The sequence below is a fragment of the Oenanthe melanoleuca genome, chromosome Z (assembly GCF_029582105.1).
Source record: "Oenanthe melanoleuca isolate GR-GAL-2019-014 chromosome Z, OMel1.0, whole genome shotgun sequence".
Classification (NCBI taxonomy): Eukaryota; Metazoa; Chordata; class Aves; order Passeriformes; family Muscicapidae; genus Oenanthe; species Oenanthe melanoleuca.
Window position 1 is genome coordinate 62,275,830 of NC_079362.1, and position 24,992 is coordinate 62,300,821.

Sequence of the window (24,992 nt, forward strand, 5' to 3'; positions counted from 1 at the left end):
TTCATATTCACATTTAACAATTCCCTTTAGGCAAAGCCAGCCCAAGGTTTTTTGTCACCTCTTTATTGACGAAGTGTCTCATGTCCAGACATATTTTTTGATGGTACTTTGGTGATGTGTACTTGCAGTTAGTGTGTGAGCATCCTGTGTGAACACACTTCAGCCCTGTGCTGTAGTGCACGCTGGAATACAGTCCATCACTTCCAGTTACCATCATGTATTCTCTTTTATGTTCCTTAGTGATGTTTCTGCTTATTTATAATATACAGAAAAGTCATGCATTGGGACATCTGGCAGACAATTTCTGTGGTATGGAGAAAATGCAAACACCTACATTAATGAGCTTAATATTCATAAACTAGATTATCAGTAGTGGATATTGCTATCTTAGGGATATGTCTCTATAATCATATGTGTTATCTGATGTCACCAAAAAAAAAGTCATGGTCTTCACAGATGCTTGGTAAAAGTTAGTTAAACACAACTAAGCTGAAAAGCTTGAAATATTTTCTGAAATATATCATTCTCTCATTCTAGCTGCTATTGCCTTTGTTTGGCCTGCTTCCAGATGGGAAACAGCTTAGACAAGATCTATCCATTAGACAACATTGACATCTGTCTTGTGGGTAGAAATACGAGAAGGGAAGATAAATGATGTCTCATGCCTGTGCTGAAATATATCAAATTTTAAGGGAAACAAATTCACCCTGTGCCCTTGAATTGCATGAAATATTTACACTGTGTCACTGTCATTTTGCCTGCATGTAGAATTGCTTAATTCTTCTTTTCCTACATCATTTTTTTGTATTAAAAATATTAATTACTGGCTAGTTCCCTTTATACAGGTTCAATCCAGTTTGAGAGTATGAACAATTTGACAGCTATATAGCAGTTTGGCTTCTCATGGGAAATATACCAGGGAAATGTATTTCAGAGCTAAGGAGTATATTCAAACTAAATGTGAAATTCCCAATATATGTGTGTAAGTATGTGTGTGTGTGTATATATATATATATATATATGTGTATGTCTTCATAAACAGTACATCAGTAGCTAGCATTCATAATGTTGGATCTATATTTTAGCATCAGCAACATAATAAAGTACATCTATGTACAATGCTTAGAATGTTTAGTATATTTGCAAAAATACGCATATGAAAAAAATCCCTTTTCCTGCATGCAGTTTATTGCTGTGAACAGTGAATGTAGACACTTGCAGGTGCATAGCTGAAGCTATTACCTCTGTCAGATCAGTTTTATTGCTGGACTTAATTTGTTTTTCTGGTGTCCTTTAAGTAAAGAGTAGTGTAAAACTTTATGTGGCATCCTAGCCTTTGCAGCCAGATGCCAGTCTACAAATGCTACCATTTAAGACATGGTCAGATAGGAACAGAAGTGGAAATATCATTGCTCAACTGGACCAAGGGTCCAGAAACACAGAGAATCAGAATTACTCAGTCAGGAAGGATGAGCCTTAGTCTAGAGAAGACACAATTTCTTCACTACAATATTACAAAGTTTTTTAAATTAGCTTTAAATAGGGTAGCCTGAGAATTAACATCAATCAAGCCATTGGGCTGAATCCCCCTGCAGAGCTAACACAGTGCCATGGTGAGCACTTAGAAATAATTGAATGGTCAGGGTTGGAGGGGACCTTAAAGATAATCTAGTTCCTGTGCCCCTTGGTGCTAATCCCTTTATGCTAAACAGTACAAGTACAAAACAGGGAACAGTTCCTCTGAAAAAATGTGCTACAGATATACAAAAAAGACATAAATTTATGTAAGAAACACATTTAACATATGTAAATAAGCATGTACATACTTGTACGTGTACATACATAAAACATATAAAATTAAACACATTATTTGCTTGTTTGGGGGAAGGGGTATTTATCAGATACAGTGTAATGCCTAAAGGCATTGAAGCTGAACTATTTAAATTAAGTAGTGCATGCTCTTAGCCTGCACTGCAGTTTGTCACACAGGTAGGTTTGCTCTCTCAGGTACAGAGATGTCTTAACAAGCAAACAAAGCCTGTTTTCTTTTAAAATACTCTCTTTACTGCCTCATCTGTTGCAAAATCTTTGTAGTTCTAATTGTTCTAGTAAGTGATGTTACCCAAGTTTCTCTAGTCACAAACAGTAATGAATTCTGAGGGTTTCAGAAAGTCTGTATTCAGTTTACACTGTAGTATTTTAATTTCCCTCTTAAGGCGAACTCCTGCCTCAAATTTTTGTATGAATTTCTACTCTTTCTAGAGTGCTACCTTTATTTAGCTGTTGACTCATATATGTGCTATATGTATCACTTTCATGAGAGGCAATGATATTCAAATTTGGTTACAGATAAAATAAATATTTTTATGTTGATCAAAATTTGTGCATATTTGGGGTTTTATGCTTTCTTCTGTCTGAAGTTTTTATTACATTTTTTTTTCTAGAGCTGGGCTTTTCACAATGAATCCTACAGCCAGTGTACAGCCTGTATATTCCTGCTGTCCCCAAGTATCTTTAGTTTCTTTCCCCACAGTCTGGAAAATAAATTAACACCAATTAACAAAACTATTGTTTAATAAACCTATCTCATATATTATGGCATTTCTTATAATTGCTAAACTGTATGGGGCAGTTCAAAGCTGCTAGAAAGCTTTTGTTACAATTCAGCTTTTTTGTTATGTGTTTTCTTTGAACTTGCACTGCAATGGGGAAGATGAGGAAAAGGCTCTACTGATATTTGAAGCACATCAAAGGCTTAAGAAACTAAACATGCAAGACAGATGCTTTTGTTAATGTCTGTTGTATCTCATTTCATTATCTTTAGCAGCAGATACAGCTTCATCATTTCACACAATATTTCCCTGCTTATTAATGTGGGAATTTGATAGAGTAAAAAACACTTGTTTCAGTATAAAATTCTGACTTTTCTACAAGAGTTATAGCTTAAACATGCAACGTTGGGAAAAAAAAAAGAAGAAAAAGCAATAAGTAGATTAAAAACTTGAAAGTGTAACCCAAATCCTAAAGTTCTTTATTGTATGGAGAAATCAATAGCGTCTTGTCTGATGGTTCATGTATAGCAATCTATTGCATTTAACATTGTAAAAGAGAGTAGTAACTTCTACATTTAGCATCTGTAAAAATGACTAATCCAGATAAACTTTAATCTTGGATTAGACATCAATACTTAGAAAAACTTCATTTTGTGTTTGCTAGGTAGTACCAAATTCCAATCCAAATTGTTCACTTAAGTGATTTCTTAATGAGTTGCCCTGACTTCAGCTTCTACAAGAGGCTTTGCTGAGCCTCTAAGTATTAGGCAGTCATCTTTATTTTAATTAGCAGAAACCTCACCACAGAAACAATCCTAGAAGTGAGCAGAGTTAACCACTATGATTGTTACAGCAAATCCTGCCTAACATAGACTAACATAACTCTTACAGAACTTTAGTTCTGTAGTTTGAATGGGAAACTGTAGAGGAAAGGGAGTTTGAGACTCCCCATTCCTGCATGTGGAAGGATGCCCCAGGTATGCTTCCCCTCGAACTCCTATATTATTAGCTTCTGATTGCTGGTATCTTTTCTTGAAATAAAGTGTATGTTATGGTCAGGATGTTCTAATAAATAGGCTAATTAATTTGAAACAAATTTTGGCTGATGAGCGTTGCCTCTACTGCAACAGTTCTGAGGATGTGCATAGGTCCTGTTTACAATTATGATTTCAAGTGGTAGAGAGGCCTCTTAGAGCAGAAAGAGCTGGGTACTGTCCTCACTTCTGCTTTGTAACCACAAATTTGTTACAGTACTTCACACATACTGCTTTCCATTTATAGACCTAATTGAAAATACTCATCTGTAAATATTCCCAGCTTTCCTCCCCATTCAGAATATGATATACCACTGGGATTTCCTTATCTTGTTTAAATTGAAAATGGGCATGGACTAAGTCTGTCAGTTTTGGTTTATTCCATTATAGTTAAAGTAGCAGCCTTTAATCATTACCAGCAATATTAGTGCCACAACAGTGTTTACATCTCAAATATGCTTCTAATTTTCCCAGTCAAAGGCAAATTGTTGGTGATATCTTAATGTTTTTTTAGGTAGCTAATGCCAAAATGCAAGGTTATGATCTTGATCTGAATATTTCCCAGATGTGTGGTAAGGTGAAAGGTGGAACAGCTAACAGAACTTGACTTCCTATCTGTGTTAGTCTAAGTTAAGTGAATTCTAAGTCAGGCATAATTAGAGAATGAGACCTCTAGAAACCTTCACCTTCACAACTGTTTGAGATGAAAGCTTAGCGCTTGGGTGAGTGTAACATAACCCACATGTTGGAAGAGAAATCAGAATCAGCTGTCACTGTCTTCTGCATATGTTTTGCAGTGCCCCATTAGCCACCTTCTTGTCAAAAGGCAGTGATCTTCTCTGAGCATAATGCTTCTAATTCATTTACAGTGGAATCAGGACCAGATTCTAAATCTGATGCCAGTTTCAACGCAGTGCCTTCCACTGAGGTTTCAGTTTGCATATGACAGATCCAGTTTGGAAAGGTGTAGTTGATAGAGATGGATTCCAATGATCCTCAGTCACAGGAGTCACTGAACTCTTTTTCAAGATAGCCACATCAGATTTAACATAGATAATAAAAACAAGAAATAGAAAAACATAGGAAAATTTTGAATTTGGCCCCTGGGATTTTAACCAGAAGACCTTCAAAGGCTTTTTCAACCTGGAGTGTCTGAATTGAAAAGGCATCTAGAAATCTCTGCTATGTCCAGGAACACTAGAATTGTCAAGCTGGGAATCAGACACTGATACTCAAATCATTTAAGGCAATTAGGAAAATTTGTTTTTTTAATTATTATAGTGCCACGAGATAAAACACTGACACAGATCTCAGATAGCAGAGTCCTCTTTCAAGTCTTGCCATTATTCTGCAAGGTCACTGCAGCAAATCAATCAACCTTCTGAATCAACTGTGTTCTGGCTTCCCAAACTGATCTTACTGGCTCTGATTGCTAATGATCCTGCAATGGGGGTCACACGCTTTCCAGGTGTGGTAATATGTATGCTAATACGTAAAAAATAAGTGGAATGGCATTCAGGGGCATGTCTGTTAACTCTTACAGAGGTAATGGCCTGTTTTTAATGTACATGATAAAAATCTTTTTATGAGGGTAGAGTGGGAAGACATTTTAGAGTGGTCCCATAACAAATCCATCAGTGATTTGCCTTAGCCCCTTGTTACTGAGACATAAGCCAGGTTTCTTGAAGAAGTGAAGTTTAAGTATTAGTTGGCTTCTCCTAATAACTTTCACTTATGCTGGAAATTTTAATTCACTTTTGTTAACGAATAACTCAGAGTTTTCATGTAAATTAAGATGTAGCTCCAATGAGAAACTAGGCAAGAAATCAGAGATGTTACAAATTTTTAGTTCTGCGCTGAGAAAAATGGTATATTTTAATCCACCACAGGCTACATATTTGCAATAATGTATTTTGTATCATTTTCCAATATATGTTTGCTTTGTTAGAAGTAGCACAGAAATCAGGAATTGCTGAAGTGTCTGCTGCAAATTATATTGCAGTATAATTTGTGATAGTACTGATTGCTGGTTTTATGCATTACACCTTTAAGAAGAGATAAAGCTTCTCTGAAGCCTCTCTAAAACAGAGCATATTTTCCATATTAAAATTTTTCTATTTCTGAGCTTTGGACTTAAAAATGTTTTTGAGCAAACAATGGTGAAATAGCTGTGGATGGTGAAAGCCTGGTCACTTACCCATCTGTCTGCTATGTCCTGTCCAAATCGAATTTCAACAGAAGGAAGGTAAAATCTGGCATAAACTTACATCACCCTTTGGAAATTCACCATCTTCTTGACTGTGTGTAGCTTGTCTTTCTTTGGGAATGTGGCCACATTTCTCAATTTTATGTGCCACATTAGCATTGGAATTGTTGTTTTTGACCTCAGAGATTGATATTTAAAGTCATCAGATTCATTAGAAGGGATTTCTTAGGACAGTAGGCTGTGGATCTCATCAGCTGATATTTTAGCACTGGCACTGGAAGCTTTGAGGTACTTAAGGCAACATCCTATATCCCTTTGCACCAGAACTGTTCCATTTTGATACCAGAGAGCTGAAAAGGTAGCTTGCCAACAAGAATTTAATCATCTCTGTCCAGTTAAAGATTTTACAAAGCATTTGCTCCTGCACTCTACATAAGTGAGACATATGAGACCTGGAAACTAAAAATCATCACATATAGTTTCAAATTATGTTGCTCTATTGTTATTACAAAGAACCTATTTGTAATATAATTTTTACCCTGATGCAAAAATTTCTTCCATTTTTCCCCCCAAGATTTTTACCTTCTGCTGTCTCTGAAGGCTTTTTTGTTTTCATAGGGAGCTGAGAATGTCACTGGTGGGACTGAGTGGGGTCAGGCAGTTCAATTGCTCTGTAGTTGCATGGAAGTGAATTATGATTGAGCAGACACAGGACAATAGATTCAGCAGTGTTGTAACTGTTGTTTATTGTCTTAGTTTAATACCAGCAACGAGCACCCAAAGCCTGGTCTTGGCAAAAAATTTTTAAAACAGCAAAATATGTAAAGTGAATAACTAAGAGATTAAAGGAAGCCACTTAGTCACATGATTCAACTTACTCTTTTTTTATCAAGTTCTTTTGTTAATGTCTACAAGGAAAGGGGAGGAAATTACAGCGTGGGCTTGAGGAAAAAAGAGGCACTGGAAAGTAAAGAATAGGAAAAGAAGTAATTCAATAGAAGTGGGGGAAAAACATAGCCATTAAGAATCAAATTTACATACGTGGTATCCTCATCCTTTGCTTTGTAGGTTATTTGCTGTCTATGAGCCTGATTTATGAAAGGACACCTACAAATTAATAATTCCTGTAGGAACTGCAATTGGGAGTCCAGCTTTCATGAACTGAAACACAGGTTCTGTAGGACTTTCCAGAGTTCAAACATATTTTAAATTTTGTTTTTAAGTAGACGTCCCTTCACATTTCAGTCTAACAGGACTAGTACAGTCATCAATTATTACTTGTTTACAGAAATCAATGTCTCATGTATGAACAGCACTGGCTGCAGTGTTTGATGGTTTCCAATAAGGCAGAAAGGAAATATGGTTAATGTTACATTTGATCAGATCATAAGCACAAAACAAGCAAATGAAGAACATGGGGATAAGGAACATAAATCTCACCATTCAGAGGCAGGTATCCAAAGTATATGTAAAGACAATTCAATGCTAAACAATTATGTTCTTGAATTTTTTGTGAGCATAATGTAAATGACCACATTCCTCTATTGCCTAGGAATACCACATATCTGAACCATCTTCTGCTGCTGCCTGGGGCTTTTAATGTTTCTTTGCACTTCTGGAATTCCAGTGCTAATCAGAAATATCATACAGTAGTTTTGACTGGTTCCTTTGTAGCCAAAAATCAACAGTACACCATGCACACTGTAACTACATTGAAGTGTGAATAATGTAAAAAATACTACTCTGTATTGTAGTCAGTCCAACATACTCAGAAATAATTGATTGACTTCCTGTGTGTAAAAACACAGTTTTATGGGCTTGGAAGCATTCTCAAGAGATCATGTGGTACATCTCCATGTCCCACAACATATCTATCATCAACTCAGCTGGACACTTTTATCACCTGCTCTTAAAGTCTGCACACACTCCAAAGCATCTTTAATGAATAAAGAGAGTTTTTATCACCCTTATTAAAATCTTATTATTCTTAACATCCTCTCTTACTCTTCTGTGTAGTTGAGCCCATTATTTCTATTGTCTCTTGTATGGAATATTCCCTCCTCTTCCCAGAAATTTTTAAGTATTTGAAAGTTACTGTTACATTTTTTCCTCCCAACTCTCCTTTTCCTAAGATAAGCAGCATAACTTCACTTAACTTTCAATTACAAGTCTTGTTTTTCTGTGCCTATCACTATGCTGGGTGCCCTCCTTAGACATACTTTGAAATAAGCTTAGAACTTAGATGAATCCTTCCTTGCATTTTCAATGTGTTTAGAAAAGTTAGGAAGCTATTAACTTTTCACGTTGCTCCCTCAAGGCCACATTGTACACCAGTAGTCACTCAGGAACTTTTCTGCAAAATAGTTATCTTGTTCTTCTTCATCCTGTATTTGCATTTCCTCAACACTTCATTCCATTTCTGCAGAGAATCATTGGCAACAATTGTCTAAATACAGTTTCCTAGCCTGCTTTTCATCCTACTTAAAATGAATTTATATTAAACTAGGGTATTTATGATTATGTAATGTGGTTGAGTCAAAAGCCTAACTGCATTGCCCTTTTCATGACGTGACCTGTTACGCTGCTATAAAATCAGATTAGATTTAATGGAATTTGCTCTTGACAGATCTCTGCTGACTGCTTCTCTGCTTTTTTTCATTTCTCTGTATGGGGGGATGTATATGTAAGAATTAAAGGGCGACTCCACTGCTTCAGACTAAAGGTCAATCTGGTTTCCTGTCTCTGACAGTAGCAGTAGGAGAAGCCCCAAGAGGAGAAGAACAAGCATACAATGGTAACTGCCTGTGATACTTCCCCAGTGTGCAACTCAGAGACTAATGATGGCATTGATTTACTTGTCTTAGGAACATATTTTCAGGATTAATTGCTCTGACTGCTTTTCAGTTCAGGCAAACTGACATCCTAGCAATGAGTGCTGTAATCTAACAAGTGTGAAAAAATAACTTCTTTTGTTTCAAACATTAAATTGTTGTTCTCTGGCCAGTAATTTCATTTAAGAATCAGTGCACAGTATCTCCTTTTTCATTTTCTCAAAGTTACCTAGAGTTTTTTTAAAGATTTTTGCTACTGAAGCCATTTGTGTTCTACCCTGTAAAGCCCAGTGGTTTAGTTATTCCTCAAATATTAGTTAATTGTTATTTCAGATCATATATGTTGGTCTTTCCTGTAGTTTTTCCAGTTGTGTTCTACATTTTATGAGACAAGGGTAGCATTTGCATTCAAAATATAATCATGGCTGGATTTAAAATTTGTGGCTGTATTTTTCATTTCCTAAACATTCCTGATTTTTTAGTACCTATTATAAGACCAAGAACTAGCAGCTCAGTCATAAGCCATTCTGTAACACATTCCATGTTTATAACCATGTTTATAACTATGTTGTTTTTCCTGTGTGCATAACTTTATACAACATTCACCTACACTGAATTTTTCCTCGTATTTTAGTGCCTTCTCACCTTGGGTTCTGAGAGTCTTTTCCAATTATTCCAAATTCCTTCAAATTTCATATCCTGAATAATTTGGTATAATCAGCAGGGTTTTTCATGGCATTACTATAAATCATTAATGAATACGCTGAGGACAGAAAATACCAGGACTTTGTTGCTTACTTTCCTAGGAAAAATTATTACTTTTTTTCCCCTATTTTTAGCCCATAACTTGTTTATTTATTGTCTTCTATACACCAGCTACACAACATGTAGAAAAATAGAAAAATTTATGGAGCCTGGAATACAATTGAGTTGGTCATGCACAAGCAACTGTAGATAGTTTTGCATTTAATGTCTGTACAAGTGGCATGCTCACCATTGATCTGACATTCTCCAGTGTTTCTGCATTCACATGCAAAATCCCATTATATGGAAGCTGTGTTCTTCAGCTGCTCATCTCCAAAGCTGTCTGCAGGTCTACAGTAATAACATACTTCCCAAGATGACTGTTGATCCAGTACTCCTGTTTTACACTGCACGTGGTAGTTCACACTCAGTTTTATTTGGCATGAACTATTTTCTGCTGGGGTCAACTTCTATAAAATTTTCAACATAATTCATTGCAAGGACCATATAAGCCAGATCAAGCCAGTCTTAGTTCCTTTGGGTTTTAACTGTTTGATGCCAGGTCTTGCAAAGCAGCTCCTACATGATCTTGCCATCAGACTACATGAAGAGCAAACTGTTGGGCTGCCACACAGTATGTCAGACACTCAGAATAGAAAATCCACAGGTGTGTCTGGCATGCAGGCAAAGTCTCTGTAGGTAGCATTCTGAGGAAAATTGAGCCAAGCCCTCTCAGGGACACACCAGGCCAGCTCTAGAAGGTGTGATTGACAGACAGTTTTCATCAAATGGACAGGTTCTCTTTGCAGTGTTAGACAGTGGTGTAAGCAAAGGTATCTCAACCTGACACAGAAATATGGAGAGAAAGTAGGATATTCTTTGCCTGCAAGGATTCTGCTGCTGTGACAGCACAAATCAGTGGTGTGACACTACTGCTAGATGAGTGGTTGCTTGGGGCTGGTTGGCTGAGTGAGATTTGTGCTGTTAAATTACAGAACATTGACCAGAAAAACTGGAAATAATGTGTCAGATTTTGTGGATTGTCTTTTCAGTGTCCTTAGCATAGTTTCGTGAACATTTGTGCTCACACTTACACAGTTCAAGGAAAAGGAACCCCAAAAAATTTCAGCAATCAGGCTAGGGAATCATAGTTTTTCTAAAAGGACAAGACATGAGTTGCAAGCACGTGCAATTAGATCACATAATCCTGTGTGCAAAACATGCTTGTTAGCTGCTATCTGAGGATGTCAGCGGGGAAGATGGAAACAATATAGAAGGAGACTTGAAGATAATGAAAGCAGAAGGGTGTGAAGTGATTGTGCTCTTCAGATCAGCCTTTTAAGTTGCTTTGCAAGATTGACGATTTTGTAATCCTGCTTTTTTATGAGGTGTTGAATGAATGCTTAAGAGGACGGCACTTATCAGTGCTCATCAAAGTTTAAAAAGAACTGTTTGTACTAGCAGTCTGAAGATACCAGGTCTAACCAGGTTAGAGACAGTCAAGTGTTAAAGATGAAAACACTGTGAAAGATATATATCAGGTGCTTGCACCATAGCAGGCCATAATTTACATATGTTTGCTAGAGTACAAACCTTGTTATATGCTTTTACTGCATACCTCTGATAAAGAAAGAAATGCACAGTGTACAGGATAGGTAAGACAAAGTATAAGTCTAGCATTAAATAATGAGAAGTGGGTCACATAGCATTGTAACAAGAATAATAGTTATTGAATGGTGACTTTTTTGATTGGTTGTCATTAAGAACTTTAAAAAAGCAATTAATGGATAAAACAGTACACTGGTGATCAGAGGTCATTAGGTTTTTTTCAGCTGCTAAACTGCTGGCCTTGATATATTCTCATATAGTAGCAAAATGCAATTAACTTCTCTTCCTTTACTCCAAAACTGCTGAACAACAATTTTTATAACAATTGTGTCTTTCAGTAAATATTTTGTCTGAAAAAGTTTAGGCAGTGTTTTTTCAAAGTTCCAAACAGGTTATGAGCTACTCAAAATTACCCACCCAATCATATGCAACACAGTCCCAAACTATATAAATATAAGTATTAAGGTCAGAGGCCCAGCTTTTATTTGGTCATATCCAGGCTGGCTAAGAAAAAATATTTCTGGAGAAAAAAAGCCAGAAGGGACAAAAAACAGATGTGAGGAATTAAATATCAAAAAATTTAAGGAATTCTTAGATACAGTGAAATATTGTTTGCATTGATTTCCTTAATACTGATTGCCTGTACCATACAGCTGCCCTAATCTACACTTCTCAGATGTTCATTCTGTTCCCAGAGTCCTTATAAAGTTTTCTTGCAAAAGAGATTATAATGATCAAGTAACATTAGGGATATTTGTGGCATTGCAGAAGAAAACTGCTGAAAGTGTTGATGAGTAACTACCACCAAACATAATTATGTAAAAAAGAATGATCATTATAGCTGTCCAGGGGTAATCTTTCATTATAAACATGTGGATCCCATATTTTAAAATACCATGGATTCCTTTTAGCCGTGTGAGGCAAAGACAGACATAAACCATTAGAACCAACAACTAATTGATGTTGTGGATTAGTGTGTTTGGCAACTTTCTGATTTGCAGGGAAAACACTAAAAACATCCTTTCCCCCCCCACCCCCCCAGAGAAACATAGCAGTAACAAAATACTGCTAGAAACTGTTCTTAGTCATGGTATTTTAAAGAGGCGCCTGTAGAATTTTGTGATTTTTTTTTTTTCTATTTTACCTCATTATTAAGTAATTATGCACATAGAGACTCAGGAGAAGATCCTACCTGCCACAGGCAGTGCAGTGCACACTGCCAATCTTTGTGATAGTTATGCAGATAGTTATGGTTCCTAGAAAATCTTCTACCTCTAACAGTAAGATAAGTGTTTCGGATGAGAAAATAACAGTCCATATTTTTCCAGTCCTGTTTTCTTGCATAAAGGGGCGTCAAGATCCATCATAAGAACAAATGAGGTCCGAAATGAAACAAAACTGATGAAAGAGAGCTGTTGTCCCACTTAGCTGTTGTTCTAGCAGCCTTAACTAGAACAAAAGCCACAGTAAGTGTCAGACAGTCTCAGCAGCTTGTCATTTGTATAAGGATAGCTGGTAGACAAATTGCAGAGGACATCTGCAGAACACTGGGTTTCCTGTCCCACAATATCTACACAATGCCTCATAAGAGTTTTTTCATATGTTTGTACATACTCTGACTGCTTTAGCACCCTGGCTCACTTCCATCTGCTGGTACTGTCAATGCCTAAATACTGTTTGGTGCCATTTAATTGTCATTTGCCCCCAGTTTGCAAATACGGGTATTGTATCTGTTAGCTAATTTCAGCCCATTAGTTCTTTTGTCAATACATTCCACCCAGCTAGAAGCTCCTCCCTTCCCCAGGAGGGAAGGGACAGATTGCAGGTGATGTGCAGATGCTTCTGTCAGTCACCACGCGCTTGGACTCTTTCTTCTGCAGTTCTACTGTTTCTTTCTTCTGTTATCCCTCCCTAGTCTGTTAGGATGGACATTAAATGGAATAGCCTTACCTCTATCCTGTTTCTTCCAGTTAAACTTATTCACTCTGAATCTTATACGGTGGTAAAATGCAGGAGGTGAATATAGTAACCATAAATGTGAAAGATAACTTGGAATTTCACCCAGGTTGAAATAGGAAGATCCACACAGCCTTCAGAAAATGTACTGAGCTGTACTAGTCACTTATAAGCTTTCCATTCTCCCGCATGTTTCTGTGGAGACATGGAAATTTAAGATTTGGCAGAAATCCTGAGTGCCTGGTCCTGTCTACAAAATGGAAACATACATGGGCTGCCAAGTTTCGATTAGGATTTGGAATAGGATCCAGGTTTCCTTATAAACACATGAAGTAGTCTTTCTGCTCAAGTCAGTACCCATCAGGCCTTAGTCAGAACATTGGTCCAGTCTTGGGCACCTCAGTTCAAAAAAACTAGCCAACTGGAAGGAGACCAAAAAGAGAGTACTAGAAGGTCTAGAAAACATATACTACTAAAACTGACTGCAAAAACTTGGATTGTTTAGTCCTTAGGGTTTTAGGTTGATTTGTTTTCTATTGAGAGTTTTTTCCAAGCCAGATCATTCCAGTGATTTTGTTTATAGTGCTGCTCCACAAACAGTTACATTTGAAGGGTTGGTGAACTTCAGCACAGAGGCAAGAAAAAGAAGTGGGGGGAAGGGAGGGCTGAAACTCCTTAGCTATCTTTGTCAAGAGATCTAATCAGATAACTAAAACCCTGCATCTAATCATATGTACTATACTGCGATGGTGGTGTTTTGTTTTCCATTTTTTCTCTTGGCATAGGAGTCACTACTCTTCCTTGGTTAGTATGAGTAGTCACTTTTAGCTTCTCTGTCCCAAAACCAGATCAGATAATGTATTCCTGCACTGTCTGTGTCTAATTTAAAAGTTACCAAATCCTGCAGTGTTGGGGTCAAGCAGGCTGAGATGCTCAGACATCAACGTTTTCCATCAACATTCATGCAGCTGTTTATATGTCTTCCCATCTTGGCTCAAAACACAGAGCTCAAGAAATCTGAGCTCTGATTAACAGAATCAGGTACAGTTGGCTCTATATGGAGCCATCCCATCTCAACAGTGTGAATTAAATCCCTCTGAAGGAAGCAAACATGTTTATATTCCCTAGCACTTTGGCTAAATCTGATTACATGCTTGTGTGCTAGTGATGAAAGTGACAGACATGGTGTCCTTGAGGAAACATCTGAACTCAACTGGCAACACAGATTTGTCCTCCAAGTCACTTCCATCACTTCTTTTGCTTCAGTTTAACCCAGCTAGCTTTGGAAACTTAACAGAGGGAGTGGTGGTGTTTAGAACTCCTTTGAAGTTGTCTGTCTTCACTGACCAGAGAGAAAAATGGAGGTGAATTGCGATCCTGAAGTAATTGTTTCTGCTACATGTCAGGATGTATACCAGCTAAATTGATTCCTGACAATTTTGTAATTAAACCTAAACTCCTCCTTTGCTAACCAACAGCTCTCACTAAGATCACTAACAGGTTCTCTCATCCCAGGTGCCACCCTTCCATTTGCTTGGTCTACAAAGAGCTGTTGATTGAGGCATCTGTGCTCTGCTCTGAAATTAAAGCCATAAAACCAGTAGAAGATGAAAAGGAAGTTGTTACAGACTTTGTGGATCTGAAAACGGGCTCTAATAATTAGTCTTTTGCGTGATTTTTATGCACATCTTATGCTGACACTATGTTGGTGCAGGAAGGCTCAGAGGTTTTGTTACCATAATCTCCAAGAAGTTTTGATACATTTCTCAGGTTTATCCAAATTAAATGTGGGCCCTAGACAGAAAAGTTAATGGGACATTAATATTTTGGCTATTGTTGATCTAAATATGACACATTAGCAGATTGTGGTCTTTCAGTACGTTATCTTCTGATTTAGAGGAGGAACAATGGCACTCTCAAAAAATATGAAGTGTTAATAAAAGTCACAGAACTGGTTTAACTTCAAATAAAATTTTATTTTTAAGGCAAAGCTCAGGTTATGGTTTAGGTTGATTGTTATTTGAGATTTCTGCCCATAACTGTGGCACTGTCAGTTGTGTGATTTGTATCTTAAGCTGCCTTTCAACATGAAGCACAGTCTGTAAGATTGCCTTTCAGTGGAACTACTTTGGTTAATTGAAAAGCCTTTCAAAGGCAAGACTTGCTTGCCATCTTCATTGTTTCCTACGTTTTTTAATCTACTAATCCATCATCTTCCTTTTTCTGTTATCACTAAATACTGATAAATATAGGAATAGCTGTATAATTTGTCATTTGGGAATATTTTCCCCTTTCTTTGCACAGGTGTAATTGTGTGAAATTGAGCAGAAACAGAGGCAATGGCCTCATATACCTTAGCACTTCATTCTTCCATGACTACATCCAAGAAATGTATTTGCTTCAAACCACTTTTTTCCAAGCTACTTACTCAGAACAGCTTTTCGAACTACCATATCTTCAACATTATGCCTGAACACCAACTTTTTTTTACTCAAGCCAGTGGAAGTCAAAGACACTCCTTCAGAGAAACTCCCTTTGTAGGGCACAAAAGGCAAAGTTCTGAAAAGCCAGTTTAGTCTCACCTGCAGTGTCCCCAAGCCCTGTCTTCTCTAGTTACCTGCCAAGAGCTGCTGCTTGTCACCCTTTGGGAAACCAGAAGGTTCCACAAGCTCTCAGTCATCATCACATTCTATCCAGCTGATCTCACTCTTCATCTACAATATTTTTGCAAGCAGAAGAAAACTCAGAGGGAGGGATTGTTTGTGGATTGCTACGAGATAATCTCTGAAGGGTGTAGGTTCTGTTCTTCTACAAAGAGAGGACTGCAACTAGTGTTGGAGATGTTTTAAATGTGTTTATAAGAACTCCTTAAGAGAGTTACAAGAACAAATGATACAACTACAGAAAAATGACCACTGCCTCACGCTGCAAAGAAGTTGAACTTGGTCCCAGAATCAAGTGTTTCTTGTTGCAGACTGTGTCTGCATCACTGCATTTCTGCCTTGACAACAGATCAGATTTTCTGTCAGAGTCTTTCCTAAGAACTGCTTGACATAACTTCATCTAGTTTCTAGGATATTTTTCTTTTTTTTTTGCTTCATATTATCAGCATTTTTATAAAACATATGACATTTTTAATTAGCATACCTAATCAAGGCAGTACAATTTTCAGTTGTAATTTTACAGACCCTCTGTGCAAAGCAAGAAGACAAACAATCAGGTCTCTGTTGCCTTGTAATATGCATAATGATCACTTTTATATACTATAAAAATACAGTTTATTTAAGGTAAATTCATTTGGGTTCTGTTAGTAATATGTTAAAAGCCTTTGGGACCTGTAAAGACAGCACATACATAGCTACAGGGCACATCAAAAGTTGATATTTGAAATCTTTCTAATTATAATGAGTTGGAAGTGGCTTGAGTATCGAAAGCTGTGCTTTTACAGTGGATGTGGTCAATGGGGATTACTTGTAATTGTTGGGTTTTTGCAGAGTTATGGCTGTAAAATAATAGTGTGCTCTCTGGTTTAAAACCATAATAGAGGCCAGAGTATTTTGGTATTTTTAATTAATTTATTTTCATTTCCAAGTTCCTAAGAAGCATGAAATCAGAATAAATAACTCCTAAGACTTTTGTCCCAATAACGGGGTTTTTTTGTTGGTTTTTTTTGTTTTGTTTTGTTTTTTTGGTTTTTTGTTTTGTTTTGTTTTTTTTGGGTTTTTTTTGTTTTGTTTTTTTTTTTTACTGCTTATTATCAAGAATAATTACAAGTCAGAATATATCATGGAAATTATTTAACTTATCTTCTTGTAATGAAGTCTTAAGGCATGGGAATACCTAAGACCAAGCAATGGTATAAAACCAGATACAGGAAGCATGCAAGGAAGCATGTTGAAATGTCTTTTTTGTTTCAGTTATAGAGAAAAGAAAAAAGCTCAAATTAAAAGTTAACTCTGATGGGAATAAAATAAGAAATTAAAGAATATTATTAAAAAAAAAAAAAAAGAAAGGGAAGGGGAAAGGGGAAAACACTAGTTTTAAGCTTCATACTGTATGTTTCAATTTCCTTTTTTAATATATACCTGCTGAATTTAATAAGGCTTCAAGAATAATCAAATTAATATTTTCACCCTTACATCAAATGCATTTTACTTGTTTTTATTCAAATGATTTCAAAGTTCTAGAAATTTCTTAGACCTTCTTGCAGATTTATGTCAGATGAGTAGATGCTCTCCTGATGACCTTTGAAGTTTGTCTACATCACTAAAACCAATGAAAGATTCCTATTGCCTTCAAATTTTCTATCAAATTAGATTCTTCTCATGGAAAAATCTGTAAATAGCAGCAAATAATCTGCAATCTAGACAAAATCTAGATTGTAACTGTGCTTGTAACCACCAGGTAACTCTTGGACTACAGAGAGTAGCTAAATATCAAAGTATCAAATTAGGTCTCTATTACTGAAGGGTTAACAGATCAAGATTAAACTTGTCCTGAAAGAAATACTGTAGAGGATAGAATATGCAAAAGTGTCAACAAAAGTTATACATTTTTTCAACTTTCAAGTACACTCAGTGGGAAAAAAATCCAAAATCATTAGTGATGATATTATCAACCTGATAATAATTTGGAACAATTTTGCAATATTTGCTACAAATAAATAGCTTAACAAGCTGTAATTAAGCTAGTTGTTCTGGATATAATGTAAATGTACTAACTTTTCTCTTCATGACCTCCTCACAGTTGTCCCACTAGAATACAATAGAGTGTGAAATTGCAAGCAAACTTTGCTAGAAAAACCAGAATACATTTTCATTAATTGTGTAATATTTGTGTTGCTTATATTTAAGTATTTTACTGAAAAGTATTGATGGCCATCATTCAAGTGCAAGGCACTTAACATGGGTTAATTTTGTACAAGTTTCTTTTTTAGGCACTGTTCTTCAGCTCTTAGTGAAATATTTAATTGAAATGGCCTAATATGATGCTATTGTTACAAGGGTAGTATGGCAAATCTAAATCAGTTTAGTCCCTTTCAACATAAAAATCTATAATGGCACATGTTATGACAGTATTTTTCTTGCTTCTTTGTGTTTTGATTTGGTATGATTTTTTATCTTGTTACTGGTATTAGAAATGGACACAGACACGGTTCAGAACACAATTCTGTAGAAAGAATAACTGAATTCTTCTCATCACTTTTTGGCACAGGCAATACAAAAAAAAAAAAGTGTTACTGGTGGTGTTTTAGCATGTTTGCATCACATTCTTGCCCTCTACTAGTTTGCCATCCACAAGCAAGTCCACTTTACTCTGATTTGGGCACAATTACTTTAGCAGTTGTCCCATGGGAGAGCTGCTCAGTCCTCTATAGCAATTCTCTCTCAGAAGATCAAGAAAGCAACTTTGGCTTTTCTTTGCTATGAAAGTGAGCAATGTTTTAAGAATAATACAGATTAGAGCCCTGCAAATAGGGACTCGTTCATCTGCCTCTGTCAGGGCCTGTCCAGGTATATGTCACCTATCACAATCTAATCAAGGAGTTCTGCCCCTCCTGTAATTTCTCTATTGGTACAACCTTTGTGTAGCACACTGAGTTAGCCAGGCTGTGGATCCAACTATTGCTACAAAAATTTCAGCAGAACAGAATAAATGTTGGAGCCAGGCATGCTCCTGTTCCCAAATCAGTATGTTCCTGGGCAGAAAATAGAGATGGAAAGGTGTTTCCCCATTACAGGTCCTTTGAGCCATCCAGTGTCCCAGAAAGAGTCTGTTTTAAAAGGGGGGGGAAATATTTATTAAAAACAGAGCAAAATGTTTCTGATATCTGGAAGACAAAGATAGTGTGGCCATTAGTGTTGGTCTTACTATTTCCCACATTATCAACACACTTGCCAAAAGTGAATTTATCAGCTCAGTGCAACCAAGAGATTTAGTTTATCTAAGTGTTCTAAAATGAATAGATTGTTTAACAAAGGTTTTAAAGATTGGGGAAAATCCAATATTCTATTGGCATATGCTATATATTTAATTTGATGCTGTGGTTTCAATGTTTCTTTTGATAAATTTTAGTAAAATCTATGCCAAGAATGGAGTTGTTCCAGTATCTATGGGGTTTTAAATGAAGGGTTTGGAAACAGAGTATTTGGGGAAAAAAAAGGTTGCATATTCTTGCAATGGTTTAAAGAATATTTCTGCTGAATTTTTTGGTTAATTGGTTCTAAATATTAAAAGTTTAGTATTTTTCAGGTTTATTGTCTTTTCTATAGTGAGAAAATCCTGTAACAAAGTGACTAAATAGCTCCATTTTTATTTTTTAGGCATATTGGAGATAACATCTGTAGAAATTGGAGTTGTGGCAGTTAAGTCTATTAAGAGCAACTACTATTTAGCCATGAACAAAAAAGGAAAAGTCTACGGCTCTGTAAGTACCTTTCTACATTCCAAATGGATTTCAGGAGTCAGCACAGTTCCCTGCCTTGCCTATTGAAAACACTGTTTGTCTGTGTATTGCTACTAATTAGAGCTGAAATGAGCTGTTCATCAGAATTTCATCCTCTGATATACCAGGATCACCCCTCTCCACAATCTTCCTGTTGTTTGCTAGGTTCATGTCATACCAACATAGCTACTGGGATTTATCATGCTTACTGCCTCAGTCACACTGCTTATTAAGGAGTTTTCAGTAGACAGGGTCTCACAAAATGTAATCTTTAAGGCTTGTTTCCTCTGTTTTTTCTACAGTGCAATCACACTTAGCAGCAATCCAAGGCTGGAGAGAGGGATAAAGTGTGCCTGAAATCATGGAAACTTGAGCTCATGGAGTAAACACACCAAATTATTAAATTGAAACTTTGAAGAAGATTCCTAGAGTAGTAGGCTTTAAATTGACTATATTGATTAATCATTAAGATTATGAACAGTACAGAGAGACATGAACTTAATTATCTGAGCAGAATTCAGGTATCACTTGAAAGTTGTCTGCATATACTTCAGTTGCATTTGTGTAAGTTTAGGGTTACTGATACTTTCAGGGGGAAAAAGTCCAAACAACAAAACCCAGAAGTAATCTACCAAACAAACAAACCAAACAAAAAAAAAACCAAAAATAAAATTAAAAAAAAAAAAAAAAAAAAAAAAACCCAGAAGCTGTCCAAATATTTTTAATAGAAAGCACTATGATCTGTAAATCTAACAACTAAACTCAAATATATCCTCTCACATCCCCATATCCCCATGATTACACAAACCACCAGATCATTCTGATAATACGTCTGGTTTGGTTTGCAATTTTGCAATGTTCCAGTTCCTGGAAAGGTTATGAGCCATTCTGCAGGTTGCTTAATGTTCAGATCGTCCATATGCTTTATAGAAAGGAAGCCACATATAGGGACTGTGTTTATCATTGAGCAATGTAGCTAGGCCTCCTATTTCTGCTGAAAACAATGACTAATCTCAAGTGAAACTCAAGGGGCCTGTAGTCATTCAGCCCTCTTTTTTAAGGAAGCATTCCTACAGAATGTGTTTAGCTCATACAAACTATATAAACTGCTCTCCCTCATCTGCACTGTGGCTAGTCACTCCTGGTTCAACAACGTATACTTCTGATTTTCTAAACTCTAAGACAGTGTTAAAGAATCACATTAAGGAAAGATCAGAACAAGAAATTTTTCTTATATTCCTGTAAATGTAGATTTATTTTCTAGATTTATACTGGTTAGAAAAACAGAATGATGAGTGCTTATTGAGAAAGAAAACTGTGCACTGATTTTCTCAGTGCACTCATTGATCAGGCTTATGCTTCTGTACATAGATGAAAGTTTTAGTATAAATCACCACCTTCAATTCACATACCTCAGTTGAGCACTTCATTCATTTGTGATAGTCCATCCCAAAGCCCAAAACAGGCTTTCTTACCCCAGCTGTTTGCCTTGCCTGGTGTGGTGAGAGCCTATTTAGAGTCTATCCCAACACTATATATGTACAAAAGACATTGAAGCAGCTTTCATGTACCATAGATGGAAATTGCTGCCATAAGATTCAGTAATTCATAGTGTATTAGAAATAGTGTTGACAGGAAGATACGAATGTGAGAAGCCTTTTTTTAATTCCAGCTGAGATAATTTTTCAATATTCACATCATAAAACCACAGCATAATGATTTATCAAAACCCATTCCATAATACTTTAGCGATTTCAAGAATGCTTCTGTTATTATTTTTCCCGTAATCCCAGGACTTGCAGTTAGCCTCATATTACTAGAGTGTGGCAGCTTGCAGATGGATATGAATACCAGAACCAATAAAAATTGTGAAAACACCCTTGAGCACGTGCACAATAGACATTGGTGCAGGCTTATGCTGAGATTTGTTTGAAATGAGCAAAGTGTGTAGCACTCAGACCCCTGCCAGTAAGACTTCTTAAGCACATCACATCATCATCTTTTCTCTGCTATCTAAGAATAGAAGGAAGAGCTGGATTTGAGTACAATTCTGCATCTAGGAAAACAAGCAAAGCTCCTTTTATGTCAATCAAATACTTTTCCATTTGACTGATTTTGGTTAAAATGAGAGAAAAAAAGGCTCATTACTACGTTTCTTTAACAAAATGAACTTCTTTAAGCATCTTTAACAAATAGGCAGATAGGAAAAGTTACTGTGGTTTAGAACTGTGATTGATGAGCACCTGCCTTTTTAATACCTTGATGCCAGAAGTGACATATTACAGAAAACAACTGGTAAATTATCTATATGATAGCTTTGTGAGTGTAAGCAGTGTCTATAGTGGTCTTGTACAGAGTCTTGCCTTGATAGTGTCTTCCCCACTGATCAGTGTTCAAATAACTACCAATCCCAAGATTAAAGAGCACTTTGGGAGTCAAATTGAATTTGAATGTATGTCATTCCACCAATCAGGTCTTCCACTGTCATTGTTGCAATTAAGGGAAACGTAAATTGTGCACACAAAATTCTCACTGTATTGAAGTACTTAACATTAAATAGTTTAAAAATGTATGGTATCAATAATCTCATTCAAGATATTTAAGAGTTATATTTGTTAGAACTGTCATGTGAATAATGATTCCAAAATTGCTTCCTTTATGAATGAGTTTATGACTGAGAATTTGATTTAATGTTCTTGCCATATTCCAACACAGAGAAGTTGAGTTTCAGTCCTTAATGAATTATATTGTTTAAGTGCTATATCTATGCATTGAATAATTAATTGTATCTTTGTTAATTTCATTCTTTGCAGTCTAACTGATGCAGCTTTATATGCTGTGGTCACAGTGAAACTTTTATTTAAATGTACTGTAAAATCCTAAAAGATTGCTACATACAAAAGACTACTACCTATTAAAAAAAAATTAAAGCATTTGCTTTCAGTATGCTGAAATACTATGTTTATTCTGAATTTGTGATTTTTTCTCTTCTTTTAACAGAAGGAGTTTAATAGCGACTGCAAACTGAAGGAAAGAATAGAAGAAAATGGATATAACACATACGCGTCCTTAAATTGGAAGCACAATGGAAGGCAAATGTTTGTGGCCCTGAATGGGAGGGGAACCACGAAGAGAGGACAGAAAACAAGAAGGAAAAACACTTCAGCTCACTTTCTTCCTATGGTAGTCATGTCATAGATGAACAAAGCATTTTTTTGATGCAGTTGAACCAAAGGCTGTTATGTCAAGAATACTTGGTAATTCTTTTAAAATGTAGATGCGGAGAAGTAGCACAGACATCTGCATGTTTGAAATGAGAGCAGGGGAAGCCTTTGAAGGTTTTGTACTTATTGCTGGCACATGAAATACCTTTATTTAGTTCGTTGTCATATCTTATAATCAAAATGAAGCTGGATCAAAGGGGATGGAATTTTTTGCCAGTGTGAACTTTTTTTTTTTTTTTTAATCACTGCAACAGACCTTGATGGACATAAGACAATCTGTTGCGTGATCTTCATGGGGAATGCTATTTATGGAATACTAACTCATATCAAAGTCCTTAATTGCTCATTCAAGCCTAATGATTCAATGAACAGTTAGACACACAAGCATTTACTGGAAGCACTTGGGTCATATGCACAAAAAATGACATTTCTGGAGAAGCCTTGTGGATGAATGGATAGGATAAGCAAAGTAGTGTATAACTGTTCTAACAAAATGAATAGTATGGTTTGCTTGTATGTCCTAAATTCATTTCTTTTTATTTCTCTCTAAGTTATTTATTTAATAGGATGTTAAATATCTTTTTTATTTGAAATGTTTCCTCATTTACTTCTTTCTTATTTTCCCTTTTTCCTAGTACTTCTTCACACAGAGGTTGATAGATTAAAATGTCAGAACCTCAGAAGTACTCAGAGAATAGGTATTAGACAAGGCTTTAAAGGCAGAATTTAGAGTGTATACTCCATTTTTTCCTAAACTGTCTTGCACTTAAGCATAAGAGCAAACAAGCAGTGCTTGGATTTATGGTATTGGGTGTCATTATATTGGAGAAATGTTTGTACTTATCAGCACTCAAGAAAAACCTTCAAGAAATACTTTGTTCAAAGGGTCTTTCTGCTATTTTGATATTGAGAGAAGGGGCCACATCTGTGCTTGGGTGTCAATGCATCTGTGTGCCTATTCATCTGACTTCGATTTCAGCAAAATCGAAAGGATCTAGCACACTGCTATCAGTGTGATATTCTGCAGCACACGTTGGGCTGGAACCCTGATGTGGTCAGCCCTGTTAAAATCACTGAGACTGCAAGTGATAAAATAGAACAGTAGTGTGTAAGTCCTGAGTGTAACGTTTGGCCACTGAAAGGGAAGCCAAAAGGCAACACGGTCCTGCACACCTGATTCAGTTGAAACTCTCATTCAACCCACTTGCCTTTGGTGCCAACTGGAAGAATCACAGGCACATAGTGGGAGTGATATCTAACTAAGGACTGCAAGACAGGACATCCCAAATCATGCTCATGCGTTCTTCAGAGATTCTTACTCACATGTATATTTTATATGAGAGCCAACCGAAAAGCTGTGCTGGTTTCCAGCTTTAGCATGCCTTTCATAACCATCACAGTAGCTGAAGGCTCAAAATACATAATATCCAGCACATTTTTATGAAGTGTTACTCATCCCATGGCTTAACTTGAGCAACTGCAGTATAATAAAGTTAAGCATAATATGAAGTCTGTTCAATTAAAGGTACGTAAGGTTTGTTTTATATTTTGCTTTACTCAGTAATTTTAGAGAGCTCTGGATAGCTCACCAGTGTAACCATATTGAGATTCATTTTGTTAGAGCAGATAAATAGAAAACAGTACATCAAACAATTTGTACCACTGTCTTCACATTGTATTCCACTAAATAAATAAATAAGCCTTTGCAGTGTCTTTAGTAAGAAACAAAAGTAGTATAATATTATTTTGTTTTAAATACTTTAACTGATAACTATAAGATTATATTGATGCTGCAGTTTATCTTCAATATTTCTCGTTGTGAAAAAGTTGGTTTTATTTTTATTGTTTGGAGACTGTATTTTGGTACAAAGGAGAGCCTTGCTTAATGTGTCTTTTTGAGAATGTTTAACCTCTATAAAGGCTGGTGTTGTTGGAACCTTCTATAACTTATTTAAGTCAACGTTTAACCAGCACTTCAATCTTAATCTGTTATTTAAATATTAGCTGGTTTTTTTTTTTTTTTTTAAAAAAAAGCAAAAAAAAAAAACAAGCTTTCCCATAAAATACAAAATGGTCAGATTATATTTCCTGTCTTTAAATAAAGTCAGCTGTTTTAAAACTAGGAATTCTTTGAGAGACAACATATTTTTAGTTGATACCTGATATTGTATTTCATGGTACTTTATCTCCAGTTTTCTTCTTCACAAATTACATTTTTCTAGAAAGAGAAATAAGAATTTCAGATTTTAAATGTAATTGCTGCTCACAGCAAAACTCAACTACCACGATAAAAGCAAGTTTCTGTTGTTCAAATTTGTAATCAGTAATTAAAACTGACAAGACATAATGGACCACCCGTACTGAACCTTCAGTATGAGTTTGGATGAATGCA

General features: G+C 36.1%; 1 protein-coding gene across 2 annotated transcripts in view; it reads left to right on the plus strand.

Annotated features, from left to right (window-relative positions):
• FGF10 (fibroblast growth factor 10) overlaps nt 1–24,618 on the plus strand; it is a 57,825-nt gene extending 33,207 nt beyond the window's left edge. For both annotated transcript variants that reach the window (XM_056514349.1, XM_056514348.1), the window contains exons 3-4: nt 19,255–19,358; nt 22,377–24,618. In XM_056514349.1, coding sequence (XP_056370324.1) covers nt 19,255–19,358; nt 22,377–22,574 — 302 coding nt within the window. In that variant the 3' untranslated portion in view covers nt 22,575–24,618. The remainder of the gene's footprint in view (nt 1–19,254; nt 19,359–22,376) is intronic.
• Nucleotides 24,619–24,992: the final 374 nt, after the last annotated feature.